General features: G+C 52.2%; 2 protein-coding genes across 2 annotated transcripts in view; one reads left to right on the plus strand and one right to left on the minus strand.

Moving 5' to 3' along the window:
• Positions 1-3,398: 3,398 nt before the first annotated feature.
• ASCL1 (achaete-scute family bHLH transcription factor 1) lies at positions 3,399-6,595 on the minus strand. The gene has a single exon (XM_081999071.1). It carries the CDS (start codon positions 5,741-5,743, stop codon positions 5,078-5,080), a length of 666 nt encoding a protein of 221 aa, XP_081855197.1. The 5' UTR covers positions 5,744-6,595; the 3' UTR covers positions 3,399-5,077.
• Positions 6,596-15,034: 8,439 nt separating this feature from the next.
• The window catches only part of PAH (phenylalanine hydroxylase), a gene marked incomplete at its 3' end in the record, with an annotated part of 38,815 nt that continues 33,782 nt past the window's right edge, over positions 15,035-20,067 (plus strand). Inside the window, exons 1-2 of the mRNA XM_082012833.1 lie at positions 15,035-15,091; positions 19,353-19,460. Of these exons, the coding sequence (XP_081868959.1) occupies positions 15,050-15,091; positions 19,353-19,460 (150 nt within the window). The 5' untranslated portion in view covers positions 15,035-15,049. The remainder of the gene's footprint in view (positions 15,092-19,352; positions 19,461-20,067) is intronic.

Here is a 20,067-nt window from a genome sequence, read left to right on the forward strand (position 1 = left end):
AGGCTGGGCGAGGAAGGCGTTAATGTTTTCTGACAGGCCCCCTCTAATTGTTGGAGCTTTTCTTCTCTGCCTTTTCTGTGAAATTCTGACTTAGGCGAGCAGCATAACAAAATGCTGTGGCATTGAAATGTGCGCTTGCACTACACTGGGCTCGGGGAAACAGCATTATTCATGAAGATTTTCAGCTGTTTTTGTCTTTTAACTAACCTTTGAGTTTGATCAGAGGCTAGCCGGGCTCCCTTTCTCAAAAGGCGGTCTTGGCAACCCGACAATGGAGCCAAACTGTTTTCCCTGTTAAAGAGATAACTATGCCGTTGAGTTGGTACATGGGGGAAATTAATCTTCAGGCGCATACAAATGATAGCTTTACCGCGGTCTGCAGTCGCCTGCATGGGATTATTAATCGGACGGGGGTAAGGAGCGGGAGAAATTCAGTCTGGGGCAGGGAACTTTATTTAAAAAAAAAAAAAATTCTCAACCCCAAACCCATCATCCCTTTTGATTGCATAAAGCCCGCGATTGATTCCTCACCACTTGCCTTTTGCAGCAGGAATTAGCCCTGCATTGTGCGGGCTGACACGCTAAGAGCCATCTCGCTTGGGAGCAAGAAGTTGCTGTGCGCTGCGACGGACCGGGGCGGGCCGGGGGAGACCGGGGGGAGACGGAAGGCGAGGAGCGGGGAGGCCCAGAATCCCCCCGCGCTTCGGGGCGAGCTAATCCCCGGACGCGCGGGGTGACCAGCGCTGCCTTAGGGAGCTGCGCGCAGCGCCGGGCCGGGCCGGGCCGGGCCAGGCCGCCCCCCCCCGGCCGCGCCCGCCTTAGGCAGCTGCCCGCTCTCCTCGCGTGCTGCCGGCACACCGCGCCACGGCCCGGGAGACGCGGAGCGGGGCGGCGGCGGCAGCTGCGGCGGGCGGGCGCGCGCGCGCGCGCCGCCCCCGGGCCCGGCGGACAGTTCCCCCCCCCGCCCTCGCGCGCGCCGCCCCGCGCTGCCGCCGGTGGAATAAAGGGCTGAGGCGTGACACGCGCGGGGGCCGCGCTGCCCGCTCGCTGCCCGCCCGCCTGCTGCCTGCCCATTGCCTGCCCGCTGCCTGCCCATTGCCTGCCCGCTGCCCGCCCGCCTGCTGCCTGTCCGCCTGCCCGCTGCCCGCCCGCTGCCCGCCCGCTGCCTGCCCGCCCGGCCCCCGCAGCCCCCCTCCGTGCCCCAGGGAGCCCGCACACAGAAGGCAGGACCCGCGCGGGCGGGGGAAGGAAAAGGAGGGGGAAGAATAGGGGGAACAAACAAATAAACAAACAGACAAATTTAAAAAAAAAAAGAAAAAAAGAAAAGGAAAAAGACGGGGGGAAAAAAGAAAGTTTTACAAAGGGGGAAAGCGCCCCAGGCTCCCCAGAGCCCAGTGCTTGCGGGGCCGGTGCAGGCCGGCGCCGCTCTCCCAGGCGGGAGAGGCGGGCCGGGGACAAGGGGGGTGTCCTCGGGGTTCCCCCCAACCCGAACGCCGCGGGTCGCGGGTGGGGCGTGGCGGGGGGCAGCACTGCCCACATCCGCGACCGCGGTGAGTGCCTCGCAGTGCTTCCCCGTCGCTGCCCGAGGGTCTTGATGTTGGGGCGTAGGGCCGGGGAGGGGACACACACGGACAAACGACTCGGGGAGCGGGACACTTCGTCAAGGGGACACTTTTCCAGCATTAGGAGCAATAAATACACAGGTAAATAAACTAATAAACCTGTGGCCCAGCAACCTCCATCTGTACTCCCCCTCCCCCGCTCCTCTCCCACCCCCCGGCCCTGAGTGCAAGCTCTAAAACTTACACTGCGCCCAGAGAAGTCCCTGATTTATGGAGTTTACTAATGCCAACTGAATGCTGTCTGTCCGGCAGCGCTGAAAGGCTTCTCCGCGCTGACACAAGAAAAGGCTTTGTGTTGCTAAGCGATTAGAGCAGATGTAATGAGATTTACCCCAATCCCGCTTTGCCCTTTCCCTATCTTCAGTAAAATTGTGTGTGTGTGTGTGCGTGTGTGTTTTCTTTCTTTCTTTCTTTCTTTTTCTTTCTTTCGGGAGGGGGCTGAGGGGAAAAGGGAGGGAGGAGGTGGTGAATTTCTGAGCCTGCCTTACACATTGTAGGGAACAACGGCGTAACTTTGCCTTTAGTTTAATGAGTCTGGATATTTACTATTCAGAAGTGAGCAAAAAAGAACACCTGTCTACACAAGGAAGAGAAATTTCGCCTTTGTAACAGAATGAAACATTATCCTAATGTTATATTCATAGCTATAAATTACCCGCTACACTTTCTTTGCATACCTTATCTGTGCACTTGCAAAAGTGGGTAAATAAAAAAGGAGATGCTGTAAAGGGGGAGCGGATGGAGGCATATAACGGTTATTATTTTCATAACTAAACATTAGTTCCACGAGCGGTTAAAACAATGAGTGTTTGTCCTGAAGTAATGAGGGATTTCGTGACCCCAGCGTGTCCCGTGTCCGTGTCCAGCCCCCCCCTTCCCCGATTAATTCACATATTGATCATTTCAGGGGGTGGGGGGAGGAGGGGAAGGGCAAATGCGTGTATACTTTTAAAGCAATGCAGAAAGGACTATACATTCATACGCACACCTATATATGTTCATCTATGCATACGCGTGTGTGCGTGTATATCTAGTTACACATACATACACACACAGAGAGAAAATTCCGGGGTGTCCCACCAAAGTTTTTCTCTCTTTTTTTTTTTTTTTTAAATAGCGCATCCCTCGCAACTCGACGGCACATTTGTAGCGGAGGGGGCTAGTTTTTTTTAACTCCGTACGACACACTGGCTCTCCCCGGTCTTTGTTGGGTGTTTTTTTGGTTTGTTTTTTTTTGTTGTTGTTGTTGTTGTTTTTTTTTTTTTTGAAGATGCATTTTGCGCTTTGCTTTCCGCTTGGCTTGATGCACGCAAACTGAATTTGCAAGTGATGCAGGAGTCAGGCGAAAAGGAGAAGGCGAATTCTGGTCACGTCCTTGCTAACTGACAACAAGCAGGCTAGCCAAAAAAAAAAAAAAAGCGGGGAGGGAGGGGGGGAAAGAGTCCAATTTCTTTTTGAGTCTTGGTAATTGGGTACTTTTACAGGCAGATCACGCTATTTGGGTAGAATAACAAGCTTAGAAAGACCAGTGTCTCTAAGCTGCCACCCATTTCTACTACTTTATTTATTTATTTTATTTTATCTCCCTTTGCCTCCCGCTTCCCGTCTTCCCCCGACGGTTTTATTTATCCAGTCACTCTGCGGAGGCAACACAGTAGCTCGTGTTTTCTCTGCCTTCCCCTCCGTGTTTTTCTGCCCCGTTGGGTCAGAGCCACGGAGGACAGGGTCACACCGCCGAAATGCGGGATGGAGCGCCCTCTTTTTTAGGACCTGGGCTTTGGGAAGGGGGGCGGGGGAGAATTCTTTAATGTGCAGTGATTTCAGGAAGGACAATGCAATCATTAATCATCCCCTCGCCTTTTGATTTGGGTACACATTTGCAACACAGAAGGGCAAGAAAACAATGGTGATACCGCTAGATCTTTGCATATTTATATAGAGATAGATAAAGATATATATGTTACATCCATCAGGTGCAAACACTTCCTACGCAACTTAGCTCTGGCATAACATCATTTAACATTTTGTCCTTACATTCATCGTTGTCAATGGCAGAAAGAAAAGAAAAATCGCATGTAGTAGGCAGTCGATCATTTTAATTAAAAAAGTTTTATTACGAAACTAGTTTGTATAAAACAGGGTTATACAGGACATTTGTAAGTTGGTAATAAAACAGTAAGAAAAGGCAATGGCGTGGGGAGGGGGTTGTTTGTTTGCTTGTTTTTTTTTTTTTTCAAAAGGCAGCATATAAAAACAAATGGCTACCATTTTGTGTTTGGACAACAGCTGCATAAACTTTGTTCACTTTGAACATTGTTTAATAACATTATTAATACATTAACAAAGTTTCTATAAAGTAAGACACGTTGGTGCTAAAGTACATCTGGAGGAAATCCAAGTCCTTTACAAAACCACATACAAAAATGGCAGTTGTAAGGTAACGTCGACTACAAGTCTAAACATGAAGAGGTAATAGGCATTACATATTAAAAAAAGTATCAAGATATACACATTTTAAACCATTTGTACAAAACCTCTATAAATCTCTCTCTCTCTTATGTACAAAAATAGCTTAATATATCCCCAAACTGGTTAGGATAGATACAAATAGATTTTCTTATAATAAAAAAATTCACACACACAAAAAAAAAAGATTGGAAGCATTCTATGATGGAAACGAGAGGGAAAGCTCGGAGCGCGGGGAGGGAGAGGCACGGGGAGAGGGGGCGCCGGGGGCTTCTTTGAGTACAGCATAGCTTAATTTCAACATCTCCACAAACGTCGGGGAACTAGCTTCGTCCACAGAGAGATGAACGCCAGTCTCTGAAGGGCCGCGGCGGGGCCGGGGTGCGGAGGAGGAGGAGGAAGAGGAAGGAATGGGGTTGCCTTTCTGCTGGGGAGGAGGCAGAGCTCCTCCGCCCGGCCGGGGCCGCCACGGCTCCCCCGTGTGACACCCGCCCCGCCGGGGCTCGGTCCGTGGCGGCGGGACGGCGCGCCAAGGCCGGCCGGGCTCCGGGGCTGGAGGCGGCTGCCCCCCCGCCCGCCCCGCGGCTGCGCCCTCCCGCCGAGAGACGTGCCCGCACCGCCCTCCGACGGCGGGGGAGCGGGAAATGCAACAGGTTCTTTTGCTGGGCGGATTTTTTGTCTGTCTTTCTGCGTGCGAGCTATTTCTGCGGCTTGTTTTTGTGGGTGGTGGTGGTGGGTTTTGTTTGTTTGTTTGTTTCCCCCTTTTGCAACTGTCCTGTAACAATAAAAGAGAGAGGAGATCAGAGCCGCGCCGGGACCAGCGCAGCGCCGGGCCGCCGGAGCCGCTCGTAAGTACCTGCGGGGGCACCCGGCGCGCCCCCTCCCCCGCCGGCTGCACCCTCCGCCACCGCCCCGCGTCCCGGCCCACCCCCCGCCGCCCCCCGGCCCTCCGCGGGCGCGCACCCACCTGCCGCTGGGGCGGCCGGAGCTCAGAACCAGCTGGTGAAGTCGAGCAGCTCCTGCTCCTCGGGGCTGAGCGGGTCGTAGGAGCCCTCGTCGGAGGAGTAGGAGGAGACGGGGGAGCCCGCCATGGAGTTCATGTCGTGGGAGTAGCTGGGCGAGATGGTGGGCGAGAGGACGCCGGCCTGGAAGGCGGCGCTGACGGCGTCGTGCTCGTCGAGCAGCTGCTGCAGGGCGCGGATGTACTCGACGGCGGAGCGGAGCGTCTCCACTTTGCTCATCTTCTTGTTGGCGGCGCCGTTGGGGACGTGCTCCCGCAGCGTGGCGAAGCCCAGGTTCACCAGCTTCACCCGGTTGCGCTCCCGCTCGTTGCGCCGCGCCACGGCCGCCGGCTGCTGCTGCGGGAGGCTGTACCCGAAGCCGCTGAAGTTGAGCCGCCGCTTGCAGCGCATCAGCTCCGGCGAGGCCGAGCGCTGCCGTTTGGCGGCCCGCGGCGCCGAGGGCTTGCCGCCCGGCGAGGGCTGCCCGCCCGCCGGGCTCGGCTGCGGCTGCGGCGGCGCCCCCGGCGGCGGCGGCGGCGGGGGGGCGGCGGCGGCGGCGGCGGCGGCCACCGCGGCGGCGAAGAAGCAGGCCGGCTGCAGGAAGGGCGGCTGCCCGGCGCCGCTGGCCATCCTGGCGGGGCTGCCGCTGGCCATGGGCGCGGGGGCGTCCTGCGAGGCGGCGGCCGAGCGGCGGCCGGTCCCCGTCCGCCCCCACTCACACCCCCAAAAAACGAAAAGAAAAAGTAAAAAAGAGGAAAAAAAAAAGATATCAATATCTACGGCGTTCGCTTAAAAAAAGAAATAAAAAGAGAGACAGGCGAGGGCGGGCAGGGGAAAGGGCAGCGGCGGCCACCGGGAGCGGCGGCGGAGCCGGGCGGCGCTGCCGCCCCCGCCCTCTCGCCCTCCGTGCGGCGGCCGCGGGGAGGCTCGTGGCGCTCGCGTGTGCGCGGGCCGCTTCGCAAAGCCCCTTTTGCAAAAGAGTGGCTGGGGAGCGTGTCTCTTATAAGGGGCGGACGGGGCTCGCCCCCCCCCCCGCACACACACACACACACACACACACACACACACACGCTCGCACGCACTCTCCCCACGCCGCCCCCCCGCACTCACGCACACGCACACTCTGCACCTTGCGCCTTCCACGCGCTGCCCGGCTTTTGCCGGCAAGCGGCCGCGGGGCGCCGCCGCCCTTTCGGCGTGGGGCCGGGGGGGCCGCGCACACGCACCCCCACTCCCCCACACACCCCCCGCGCGCGCACACATACACACGCGCACACACACACACCCCCCCACCCGCGGCCCCCGGCGCACACGCGCTGGCCGCCGCGCGGCCCCGCCTCCCCCCGCCCCCCGGGGCCCGCCCCGCCGCCCCCACCCCTCGCGGGTTTGTTGTTGCAAGTGCGTGCGCCCGGCGCGTGCCGCGCTCCCGGCCCTGAGCAAACACCCGCGCCGGGGCGCCGCGCGGGGCGGGGGCGGGGCGGCGGGGCGGGAGGCGGCGCGCGTGGGCCGCCGCGGGGAGGGGGCCGGGGCGGGGGTGGGGGGGAGTAGTCGGTGGTGAGAGGGCGGCGGGGGGTGGGGGATGCGGGCGAAGAGGAAAGGGGGGCCCCGCCGAGGGAGGGGACGCCCCAGCGCCCTTTGCCGCCGCGTCCTGCCCCGGCGCCGGGGCGCTGCTGCGGCGGGCGAGGGGGGCGGCTCCGGGGAGCCGGGCTGCAGGCCGGGGCGGGCAGCCCCGGGAGGTGCGGGGCGACCTCAGCGGCACCCGGCGGGGTTTGAAGGGGAGAGCCGCGGTGCTGGCGCGGAGGCTTTCCGTGGCGTGGGCAGGCAAGCCGGTGCATGCCCACGGGAGAAGCGCCCTTGTCAGCGCCGGGACGCGGCGTGTGCATGTGCGCCGGCAGCCGGGAAGGGAAGCTTCTCCGTCTGTGGGACTGCGAAAGGGCGGTTTTGTCCTCGTCCTTGCCAGACTTGAGTTCCCTGAGTGTCCGCGACCTGCCGCCCCCACCCCTGGGCGAGCTGCTCCCCTCACAGCGGCCGGAGCCGCCTGTGCTCGGCGCCGCACACGCCCCGCGGGAGGCCTGATGGCTCCATTAGCTTGCGGCGGCGGCGCGTGAACGGGTGCGGGTTTCGGGAGGAGCGCTGCCCAGGGCAGCAGCTCCGTAGCCGCGGCAGAAGTCACCCGGAGCTAGCTACCCCTCGGCAACGCCGAGCGCCGAGGGGCCAGCCCCTCTGGGGAGAGGGAGTGAACCCCACTTTGCATGCCCCCAAAGTGGACGGTGCCCGGGAGGCCCGAGGGCCACCGTGCTGCTGCCGGCACGAGGGCAGGAGGTTTGTCTCGGAGGGCAATGAAGGTCTGGGTGGGCTAAGCAGGGCAAGCAGACGCGGAGTCAGCGCTCCCTTGGCTGCCAGAGCCCTTTCCCAGGTCACGCAGCCTGCTGGCTGGCCCCCGGGAACTCCCCGAGCCCCTGCTGCCTTCCACAGCACAGGGTGGAAGTGGGTCCCTGCCAGACGGGAGCAGGCCACCACCTCCAAGCGAGTGATGGCATTTACTCATAACTGGGGAGCCAGGATGGACCTGGCCTAGGCAAGAGAAACCAACCTCTGCTGCCAGCCGAAGTCTCGCTTGCGGAAAGTGGAAAAGCAGCGCTGAGGTGCTGAGGGCTGGAGGCTGGTGTGACATGGTGGTCACACCGACCCTTGGGGCTGCAGGGATGTGGGCAGCCTGGGAGACATGTCCAGGCTCAGCACCGGGGAGTGCTGGTGGCCCTGCTCTTGGCACCAGCAGCAGAGAGGACCCCGGCATGGGCTTCTCTCCCCTCCTGCCTTTCGCATAGCCACGTTGTCTTTGCAAGCTTCAACACATCTCCTGCCTTCAGCTCTGTCTCGTCTCCAGTTCTCTCTGCATCTCTCTGCTCTGAAAACTCAGACCTGTGTGCTCTCTAACCCCCTAAAAAAAGCAGAGCCGTGGTGTGACAGTCTTGCCACGGGTGAGATTATGGCTCTAGGAAGTCCCTGGCAAGTGGCTTTCTTCCCTGGTGCTCACACCAGCCCGAAAGCACAGAAGGAGGGGACCTGCACAGTCCCTGTTCAGGTTTCAATGGAAATGAGTGCAAAAATAAACCCTGCTCTGCTGCTGGCCTCAATTACAGCAGCCTGGAGGTGTAGAGAGCACTCCTCACCTGCCATGGATCCCTGACCCTGGCTGGGCACGTGAGTTTAGGCAGTGATAAGCAGCAGCGTCATATGGCAGAACCTTAATGTGCACCTGCTAACTAGTCGTTCAGTAACTTTAAATGTGGCAGCTCTTAATGCATGTGTGATGAAGAAGGTGAAGTAGTTCTGTCTGGTCTAACCTCTGCCATACTTATTTCAGGGCCCTCTTCACTGGTGACTGAGTTTCTTTCTGATTTTTAGCCTACTGCCTCATCACGTGTGAAATGTGTTAAATGATTTTAATCTCTCTTGGGCAGGACAGCCAGACCTCAGCAGGACAAAACGTTCGGTTTTACATTCTGTGTAGGGAGCTCTTCCTCTTCAGTTCCCAGTCTTCTGGATGGTTTGTTCAACATCCCTTGTCTGACACCTGAATTCTCTGCACTGGAAATCGTTGTTGCATCATCAACTCTGCGTTGTGACATCACAGGAGCCATGAGCAGTAACGCGATTTGCATCCCAGTGCTTTGGGAAGCAGCAATAGAAATACCCAAATAATTGCAGCCCTGTAAACTACATATGTATTTAAACAGAGTAATTCTTCTGGAGTGGCCCGCTACCAGAACTGGCGTGGAAACACCAGGTAGGGAAATTCCTGCCTTTCCCCCCAAAAATGGCAGGATGAGACCAGAGTTTCTGGCTCCTTCCTTCCTGAGCCTCAGAGGGCTCTTAAAAAGGCCAAAGACGCGAGTCCCGGAGGTCACTGAGTGTAACTCGCCTGTAATTTTGCCTCTGTGGCTTTGTCCCCACGGGGGTCCCCCAGCTCCAAGACCAGGGGGCCAAGAGGTGAGAGCAGAGCCCCTTCCCATCCCTCTCCACCCGCTGCTGTCAGGGAGCAAACTCACCCCTCGCATTGCCAGAGGTAATGTCAATCCTGCCAGCTCCCCTGTCCGCTCCCTGCGCAGTGCGAGGGGTCTGAGGCTGCCAGATTTATAGATAATAAATATTGTTTCAAGGTCCCCTGCCTCCACCCGCTTGTATGCACAGTCCTGCACCTGCACTTCGAAATTCTTAATTCTAACATAATGATAAATAGCCCTTGCCCTTTTCATTGGGCTTTTTTTTTTCTTTTCTTCCCCCCCCCCTTTTTTTTTTAAAATCTTGAACTGTCATTATTTTATAGTGGCTTTTTTGTGTGCCTAAATTGTAGCCACACTCGTGAGGTCTTTTGAAGTCCTTGCTTTTTAAATTTTTTTTTTAAAACTTTGGTATGCTTTTTTTTTTTTTTTTACCCCTTTTCTTTTTTAAAGGCCATTTACGTTATGATTAAATGCCGTCTTGGAAAAGCAGAACGAAAGTCGTTAATCTATATAGATCTTCAAAGAATCGATACATTCGGGACTTCTGTAGGATTTGTTACACTCCATTTTGTTACAGTAGGCAGCTCGTCTGGATTTGGGCACATGTGTTTCTCTCCCTCCCCTCGCCCTCCCCCTCCCTTTTCCAGCTTCCCCCCCAAGAGTGAAAATAAAGTAAAAGGTCTTTCATGGTAAACAAAACCAGCTTATTCTCCACATAGAACACATGAATAGCTGGAAAAAAAACTTACAATAAATGGTGCATTTTTTTCTCTGCTGGGTATAGCATTCAAGATCAGTCCAGTATTCAAGAAGCAGTCCATTTTTTGCTCAGCAAGAGAGTTTAGAAAAGAAGCGTGGGGTCTATTCAAGGATCTTTTCCCTCTTCACAATTGCTGGGCTTTATGAAACCTATCTTCCATGCCTTGTCAGAGTATTTCTGGGGACCAATTAGTGCTTTGTTGCGAGGCTTCTTTGCTGAATCTTTGAGCAGCAAGAAAAAGCTCTCTTGAGTCTCCCCTTATTTTGACTATTTCAGTCATTACTCAGTGTAATAATTAATATGACAACTGGACGCTGAAGTTTGTATAGAAACACCTCGGCTGCAGGAGAGAGCGTGCAGTGGGTGGTAACAAGCTACAGATCAGACCGAGAAGCCACACACACAAGGAAGGGGAGGGAAAAAAAAAGAGAGGGAGAGAGAATAATGAATGAAAAGAAAGAGAGAAAGAATAAAGATAAATAAGTAGTTGGCGCAACCTGAAGAAACATAATACGGACTTGGAAGGCAGGGGGAAAAAAAAAAAGGCAATTGGGGGGGACGACTCCAGAGAGGTAAACTTATTTTGAATCAGTTTCTGTGTGAATATAATTTTCAAAACTTTGCTACTTTCAGAAGGCAGGAAAAGCGATTTTCCCATGACGACTAGTTCTTTGGCGTAAGTAATTTTCAAGGAGCATCTGCCTACACTTTTGCATTCTTGACGAACTTTAACGTCTCTTCCTGAGCGTCCCTTCACAGAAAGAAGGACTTTGAGCATCAAACCGTGTTCGTGAGCAATTGTTGCCCATCCTGCCCGGAGCGGAGGGAGGCTAGCTCTCGGGAGAGCAAATGGCACGACTTTTCGTAGCGTTGTTTCGTCTACAAGAGGACTAAAGCCTGTGCCCCAAATGAAGAATTAAAAATGACATTTGACCAGGGACACTGCTGAATTCTTCTCGAGAGACGTCTTGGGATGAACACTCATCACTTTGCAGACATTTCTTGGGCTGCCAATTAGGGCATAATAAATAATTAGAGGTTTTAAGCATATTAGATACAGCTCATGCTAATGAGCTACATCAAGTCTTGTACTAACCTGAAGTGACAGTTTGCATATAGGGCTAAAAAAAAAAAAGGGGGGGGGGGAAAAAAAGAAAAGAAAAGGTTAAAAAAAAAAGGAAAATAAAAAAAAGCAGCCGCCGCTGCAGTCGCCTCGGCCCCGACCCGCTCTCCTCTCCTCCGCCGCCGCCGCGGGTCCCGCCGGGCTGCGCCGTGCCCCCGGTCCTCCGCGCCCGCGGAGCGGGGCCTCTCGCCCGCGGCCCCCCCGGCCGCCCCCACTGTGCGGCCACGCGTCCCGCGTCCGTCACAGCCCCGGAGGGGGGATAAATCATACCGGCTGCACCCCCATTCCCCTCCTCCTCCCCCATCGCCACTTTTTGGAGAGCTAAATTTTGGAGCCTGGGGGGGTGTGTGTTTTTCCCGGCGCCTCCGCGGCCGCAGTCCCTTGGCGGAGGGGGTGGCCTGGCAGGCGGACACCCCATCCCACCCGGGGGTCAGGCGGCGGGGACGGCCGGGTGTCCTGTGTGTCCCTCCCACGCCGGGTCCCGGCTGCCGTGAGGCCACAGTGCCACCTCCCGGCCAGCTCCTCCGGGAGGGGGTGCGGCCAAAAAGCATTTAGCAGCGGGCTGGCGATGTCGGGGAGCCCCGGCTCTGCGAGGGTGGGGGATGCAGCTGGGAGGTTTTGCCGTCACGGTGCAGGCCGGGGTGTGAGGCCGTGCAGCCCGGCTGTCACGTAACGGAGAGCTGCAGCGCCCGCAGACCTCTGGTAAATGCATGCACGATATCGATAAGGGAGGGGTCTCCCCCGCTCCCGGCCATCACCCCCCACCCCACCGCGACACTCACGGAACCCCCCTTCGGGAACTTTTCAGGAGCTTCTGCTTTTACTCGAAAAGCTGCTCTCCATTGCCCACCGCTCCCCCGAATCGACTGGGACGTCCCGCTGCAGCGGGGCAGGCAGGGAGCCGCAGGCCGCGCACGGTCCCACTGTCCGTGCGCGGGAAGGGACATCGCTGCCCAGACCAGAAAACACGCCGCTCCGGGGAAGCCGCCGCTCTGCAAATACCGGCTGAAGGCAGAGGCGGGAAAGAGCAGTCTGAAAAGCAGCCAAAGTCCGTGGCCCGGCGAACTTGCATCATGCCGGCCAGGGGAACCAGCCAACTTTCAGTGCAAAGAGCCCTCTTAGCTGTGGCTGAGCAGCACAGCCAGGAACGGGCGTGTGTGTGTGTGTGGGGGGGGGGGGGGGTGTGCGCCCGCCTCGAGGTGGTGTGTGTTTCCGAGGGCGAAAAGGTGTTTTTAGACGGAGGCAACGTGGGACATCAGCGCACATCTGCGTATGGCTGGAAGGGCTGGGGTTGCACCCTACTGCAGCGAGAGCCCAGAGCAGGACTAGTAGACCCAAAGCTCAGGTGGTCACCCCGGGGCTGGGGAACCAGACACATGGGGCAACTTGAAACCCAAGCGGGAAATCCCAGTTAGCCATGCCACGGCAGGGGGACGAACCCGTGCTTGGTATGCTGAACTAGGACTTCAAAGAGGACTGGGGAGCTCAGGCAACGTGGACTCTGAAATGGTCCAAGGTAACCAGCACTGATGCAATTGCATGTTTATACTGTAACGGTGCTGGACAAACACACGTGTGCGCGCGTGTACACACACACACACAGAGAGCTTTGCTCCAGAACAGGAGAATTTGGGAATTCTTCCTGGCAAGAAGGAGCTTTGCTTCCCCCAGCCAGTGCCTTTTGCTAGCAGGCAACCTCTGACAGTCCAAGCTGATTAAACAGTGAACTGCTGGCAATACACTGGTGATATTATTATGATTATGTAGCAATAAGAGTAAGAGATAAGCTTGCAACATAAATAGAAAAAGCAGGGGGTAGGGGGAGTCAAAATAGATAATTATGAGGATTTGCATGAGTGGTATTTTGCATACCCAATATTTCACTTTGCCTTGCCATTACTGTCTGGGTAGAGTGAATGGAGGGTGTAATATGTGAGAAAAGGAGAGGGAGGGATGGAAGAAAGGTAAAAAAGACTAAGTGCATGTAAAAGCTACAGAGAAGGAAAAGAGACAGATCAAAGACTAGTGAAAAGAGAAGGAAAAAAGAAAGAAAGAGGAAGGCACAAACAAATAACAGAAAAAAATAGTTTATGACTTCAGATGCCACAGTTACTTTGGCCAGCCGTAAGACATGCATTTAAGTTTTTTAAAGTCTAGTTGAAAAATATACCAGGTAGTGAGGCATGGTGTGTGTGGAAAGTAAACAAAACCAGTTGCTAGAGGCTGTCTTGTCCTGCACACGGACTACTACAGTCAGTGTTGTCACCATCTTCATGTCACTGTTTTTTTTTTGCAAAGTGGCCTGCAATGTCCCTATCATGGATAGGGCTGTGCCTGGTGCTGCACAAACACAGGACACAAAATACTGCCTCCCGTAGTGAGCTTTAGTGGCTGAGCAGTTCAGAAATAGTAGTTTTTATACTGCTGGCGATTACCAAGGTTAACCTCCCTTTCCTCTACTGCCCCATCTCTCCTTGCCCACCCAGCCCACTGCCCCATGATGTCAGCAGGGCCCAGTGTGTTATGTGTGTATCACATTTGGGTGCCTACCTTGACCTGCCAGCCCATACCACAGGCTTGCTGGTCGCTTCAGAAAGTAACTTTCTACTCCTGCGTGCAGCTGCAGGGTGCACAAACAAGCAGCTTTTCTGAAAAAGGTATGTTTTCATGTCCAAAGCACTGAGTTACTTCAGGTGCACGTTATGCAGTCAGTAATTTCAGTGGGCTGGATTCTGACTTTGCCATCATGGAGTTCAACACGAGTTTGGACTGAGATCCCTGAAAGTGGCTCCACTCAGTCTCCCTGTGGCAGGGCTGGTCGCATTTAGCAGCTGTTGGACTTGGTAAGTACAAAAAATTCATGGTGAGTCTTTGCTAGCATTCACCAATCTGAGCTGGCTCTGGTGCATGCAGTAGAGCTTTTTTTTTTTAGCTGTAGAGAGGTGATTCCTCTATTCTACAGAATTTATCTTTATCACTAATATATAGCAAGATTACCTGCCTTGACATAGCTTGGCTCGGTACAGACTTCAACCTTCCATATAACGAACAATACAGATACTTGACCAGTTGTTCACCTGCCATCTGGTACTGGGCTACAACATTCCCTCAACCCCTTTGGTGACTCTTCCTAAACCAAGCCTGGCCTCTTTTATACCAATCCTTTACCAGCTGTTTCTGAAATCGTTCACACACCCTAACCCCATGCCCCTTGTAGCTCTCCATGGCTGACACTATATACAAGCACACATACATCTTCTGCAGTTCTTCTGCATCCTCATGCCCTGCCCTCTAGCTCTGACCTACTCTTCCCTGCTCCTTTTCTTCCTTTACCTTCTTCCCTTTCCCTCTGTCCAGACTCATATCCCAGTGTTAGGTTGACGCAGCTAACTCATGTCCCACGCTTCCTTTGCACTGGGTATCTCTCTCCAACGTCTGGTGTGCGGAGCGATGCCTCCTGCTCTCCGACCTCTCGGATGCAGCCCAAAAGGCCAAATCCCCCAGCTGCTGTGCTGTGCCACAGCTCTTCTTGGCCCCATGTCTGGCACCCGAAGAGCAGATCCTGGAGAACATCTGATCTCTGGTCACGTGGAGCGAGCCCCGATGGGAAACCCACCCGAGGCTGAACACACACGCAGCGGGGGGAATGGACGGGGCAGGAGACTGAGCCGAAGGCGACGCGTTGACGTGCAAAAAAGGAAACGGCGGTTGATGTTGATCAGGAGGAGGAAGGCTGTTAATTCAAAGCATGCCGCTCGTCCACGTTGGGCGCAGATAGAAACAATATGCCGGAGTGCCGCTATGTGCCGGGGTGGGACTCGCAGGGGCCGGCCGGCGCGGAGCTGCTTGTCCATGTGCCAGGGGTGGGGGGGGGCGTGCAGGGAGAACGCCCCCTTGGCACGGTGTCCGGGGGAGGGAGCTGGGGAAGTGGGGGGGAAGGGGATGGCTTTGCCTCGCTTGCCTCACTTTAAATACCTTTGCACAGAGCTCTGGCGGCTGTAGCAAGGTCAGAAGGCTTCACCTGCAGCGGCGAAGGGGCCTCCCTGCGTGGGCATTGCTGCCTCTGCGACATGGACGCGCAGCACTGCAAAATGAACGGCGACCCTTTCCAGGTAAGGGATGGGGTCTGCGTGCCTGCTCTTCGCAGGGGCGGGGGGGCTGTGGCTGCCTCCCTCCTGCCCCCCCATGCTCGCAGTTCTTGCCCTCCGCTCTCTGAGAGAGCGTGTGACCCGAGATGGGAGGAAACAACGCGCCTGTCTCTATGCTTTGTGGTGCCTGGTTGCCACCGCTCTGCCTTTTGGCAGCGGGCATACTTCCCTGTTGTTAATTGCGCTTGCAAAAGTGCCGAGAGAACGAAAGTGCACATTGCAGCCGTGTCTATCCTTGCATATACGGCAAGGAGAAGAGGCAACAGCAAAGACCAGCAGCTAATGAGAGGTCTTAAACCTGTGTGATGAAAGCTGTCGTCTTCTGTTAAGGGAAAGCAGCTGAAGTTACATGCTCTTCTGGTGGAGCTATTTGTTAAATCTTGTGACTCTGACGTCCCCTTTTTAAAGTTTACTGACTTTGAACTCTCTGCTTTGGGAAATACAGGAAAGTCCTGAAGCCCATGCCTTTCCATTGCAGGCACTATAGTTACTGCAGGGGCAAGTGACATAACCTGAGGCCAGCATGGTTAACTATTAGGACCAAATTCTGCATGTATGTGTCCTATGCAATGCTGCTGAAGCCAGAGACAAGCTGCAGAAGATGTGCAAAAAAGGGCTTCAGTTTCTACTAGCCTTTTTAAGAGCAGAGCAGCCAAGGAAGCCTGTTTTCCTACCGCTTTGTGTGCTGAGACTGAACTCCCACAACAATTCTCTAGGGTCTCACCTTGCTACTTTTCCAAGTTGTATAATTGCTTGGTACCAGTGACATCTATGGGAGCTGAGCATCTAAATGCCTTAAGAAAGCTGACTTGGAAACTAGTTACATTTTTAGAAGTAACTTAGGAATCTTATTTCCTTTAAAATATTTTTTTCCTCCCTCCCCTTCCTCCGCCCCCCCCCCCCCCCCTCCATTTTGTATATCTAGTAAGTCTGGAATTTACGACACAGAGGTGAAATTTTTCATGCACTGAAACTGCAAGAAAAACTTCCTCTGGCCATAACAGTGCTGGAATTCACTCTGAAGGGCTTTATCTAACCAGCTCAGAAATGGATTAGAAGGCTGACAGGTCTGTGTTAGTGGCCTCTAATACTGCCACAAGTGTCAGAAAGGCAATATCAATCTATGTGTGAAGTGGTTAACTAAAAATGCAGATTTGCATTGCACTTAGGTAAACCCATCCTTGCATCTACGCATCACCTATCTTTGAGGTTGTACTAGGTCCAGGGATGGATGTTCATGTTCACTTCCTGAAAAAATAAAAAGGAACTGGAAGAAAATCAGAGCTTAATTTATTCCACACTACAGTTATAAATCACATATACAGGTCATATAAGCAATATTTCAATGACAGTGAAACAATTTGTTCAACTCTTAATCATAACCACAGTAGTAAGAGAACAGTAGAACTACCCCAAAGTTGCAATTCCTCTCTATATGTTGAAAAATAAGAATTAGAATTAGAATTGAGAATGGATAAACTGTGATTGACAGTTAAAACTATGCATAGGTACCACAAAAAACTCAGCAATAAATATAAGTGCCTGTGTGTATGTTAATGTATGTTACCTCCAGTATGTATGTTGATGTATATTTTCTTCAGTGTGTATTGATGCATATCGCCACCATATATATTGATACCTCATATAAATTGATAAGAACTGGGTACTGGGAAAATGATAATTTTACTCTTCTTTCCGCTTGCAATGAAAGCTGTCATCTCTAGGGACAGACCCAGGTATGAACTAATGTTTGTGCAAAGATCTTCCAGTGAACTGAGTGCGTAGGCAGATGTGCAAGAAGTTAAGAAAATATCACTGTTTGCAGCATTACTGCCTACTCCCTGCTGCAATGTGTCTAACTTTTAAGCACCAACATAAAATCAATTTACAAGAGTGGAAAAATGAGTGACAACAGATTGAAAGTGGCTGATCTCAACACACCGAGGCTAGTGACCAATGAGAAATTATTTGGGTTGGAAAGAAGGTTTTTAAGGCATTTTTGGGTAATCTCATGGTATAAAGAGATCAATTAACATCAGAATTACCTTGCAGAACTTGAACCTTGCATTATATCCCCTGCAGGTTTGCAAACCACAAATTCTTCCTTTGTCATGTAGATTCAAATCAAGAAGCTGGTTGTCACGACATGCCTTGGCAAGAGCATTTTAAACACGTAACTTCATGAATTTTAAAACAGTTCCAGTGCACACCATGAAACCCAAATTCTAGGTCCATCGGGCAGACACTGGTGTAGCACAGTTCCATCCTTAAGATTAGTTTTGGTTGTGGTGGGGAAAAACAGAAGGGCAAAGCAACACATGGACAGTATTTCAGGTGACAGTTTTGGTTACACTATCATAAAATTTCTGGGCTACTGACATTTGGTTTGCCTTTTGACAGAATCCTATCACTGTTTTCTCTTGTGGTTGCTTGAGGTGTAAATGGGTTTCATTATCCAGCTGCCACATCACTCCTGACTGCTTTTCCTCTTGGTCCCCACCATATAAGAGCTGGGCTGGCTCCCTTAGGTGGGTGAGGGCCCAGGAGACACCAAGGTGCTGCGGGAAGTGTCACAGCTGAAGAGGTGACAAGCTTCCCTCCAGTGCATAAAACCAGTATTTGTACTAAAGTTCCCACTAGAGGTTCCCCATGAAGGTGGGAAACATTCGGATAACGTTTGCGACCTCTGGAAAGAAAGCCAGAGAGAAAAATCTGTTGCCAGTCTCTGGCAATGGATTCTCAGGTTAGCAGCAGTCTCAGAGACAGCTTGAAGAATCAGGTATTATTTACTTTACAAAAGAAGGCAGTTCCTTATAACATTGCATCAGAAAATGTAGTCCCATCAAGAATTTTATGGCTTCAGGGCAGCTGGATTTGATTATTAATTTGTCTGCTACAAAGACTGTCTTTTCTAAGGACAATATTTGGGAACTGAGACTCAGAGTATAACTCTGATTTATATGTTAAATTAAGCAGTAGCTATAATGAGGACAGGCTCTGACTGAAAATACAGATCTTCATAAAGAAAAATTGAATGGATACCTTGAGTCAAGTTTTGGCCCAGGACTTGTTACATCAGTACCCATCTGTGTTGCAGATATCTGATGTGATCTTTGAATTATCAACCGGAGGCAATTTGCCCAAGGCCAATAGATGTTAAAAAACCCCAACTAATAAGGCCTTATTTAGGCCTTATTAAAAACCCCAACTTATTAGACCTTAATTAATAATAATTAAAGTGACCTCCAAAAGTTTGTGATGGTTGTGCATCAAATTTACTCTGACATCAGAAAAATTAAGTGATTCTGGAAATCTCACCAGGCACTTACCTGCCATGTCAGGTAGCCAGATAATTTTGAAAGTCTGGTCCCACTCCAGGACTCAGTTTCCTGTTTCTGAAGTGGTGAAATAGCTCTTCCCTACTTAACAGGGCTTTTATGAAAAGAAACACATGTACTGAGACCATACTAAGACATTCTGGTAATGAGAACCATGAAAATAATTAAAATATTCTCCTTGCTTGGGAATACTGGAAATTGCTTTTGGAATTTGCAGAGCAGAAAACCAATAATAATAAGAGAAAGGGAACAAGCATAAATGAAAACACATCTTGCCCTAACTGGGTCTTTACTCACTGGGGGATTTAGGGAAGATCTAAACATTTTTCTCCAACATATTTGTCTTTTTTGTTTATTGTTATTATTTAGTTTTTAAACCACCTTCCATATCCCTCTTGTGACTAGCACCTCTCCTGGGGCTACCTGGAAGGTGCAAGCATAGATCATGGCCTGCATCTCTCTGCACAGAGCTCGTCTACATTGCTGTGCCTAATCCTGAGCGTTAATGAAAAGAAAGCCTGAGGGAAGGTCTTTGCACTGTAGCTGAAACCAAAGTGCAGTAACATTTCCAGTCATCCCTGAGCTTGATACACTTGAGAGGTGAAGGGAAGCAGAGATGATATTAGACTATTTTCGTGTCCTTTTTGACTACCTCGATCTCACATGGACCCCAGTTTGAGAGAAGGGATTTGTGTCTCTACCATCTTAAATCAGAGCAGCCCCAGAGCTGCTCTACTTCTGGCAGCAACAGTTACCTTGATTCCCACTTAAAGCAACTTTACACCCTCTTTACATTGCTGATGTCATGCAAAAGGGAAATGGAGCCAAGCCAAGCTGAAACCTAGGGTGAACGTAAATCTTTTTTTGTTTGTTTTCTTTTATTTCAGGAATCTATGTACATTGAAGAGTCCTCAAATAAAAATGGTGTGATTTCTTTGATTTTCTCTCTGAAAGAAGAAGTTGGGGCACTGGCTAAAGTTCTGCGCACATTTGAGGTAAATATTTTCCGTCAGGAGACTTGACCAAGTCTTTACATTTTTGCTTTGCAGCAACATTTGCTCAGGATATTTGTGGTCATGTTTGTGATTCCGTTTCATTGCCATAATGGGGGAAAGCAGCATGCATTTCTTTTCTGGGGTTAAAATCCCTTAAAATCTTGGAGCAGAAGTAGCCTTTTTAAGTTAAAATTTGATTTCAAACTTTTAAATGAAAATCTCTACTTTTAATTGGGCCATAATCTGAGATTGACATCTGAGTATGTATATGTATATGTACAGAAAAGCAAATATAAGTTGCCTGTGAGCCGTGTGACTCATAGTACATGTCACATGAAGTATTTCTACTGGGGGCAGCTACCGTCCTCTTAGCCCTTGACCATCTCAATAAATCTGATTTAAATAAGGCCATCATCTCCCATCAGTAGTACTTCTACAGAGCGGGTAGAGGGTACCAACAAAATAGCATGAAAATGGCAGCACCTTGTTTACACCAAAGGGACTCAGCAACTTGTACTGGCTGATTTGGAAAGCTTTTGGGAAAACAAAGAGCCATTTACCTTTCAGGACATTGTGTGCCTATTTATTCTTGCAGAAATATTTCCCA

The sequence above is a fragment of the Phaethon aethereus genome, assembly GCF_964289735.1.
Source record: "Phaethon aethereus genome assembly, chromosome: 1".
Classification (NCBI taxonomy): Eukaryota; Metazoa; Chordata; class Aves; order Phaethontiformes; family Phaethontidae; genus Phaethon; species Phaethon aethereus.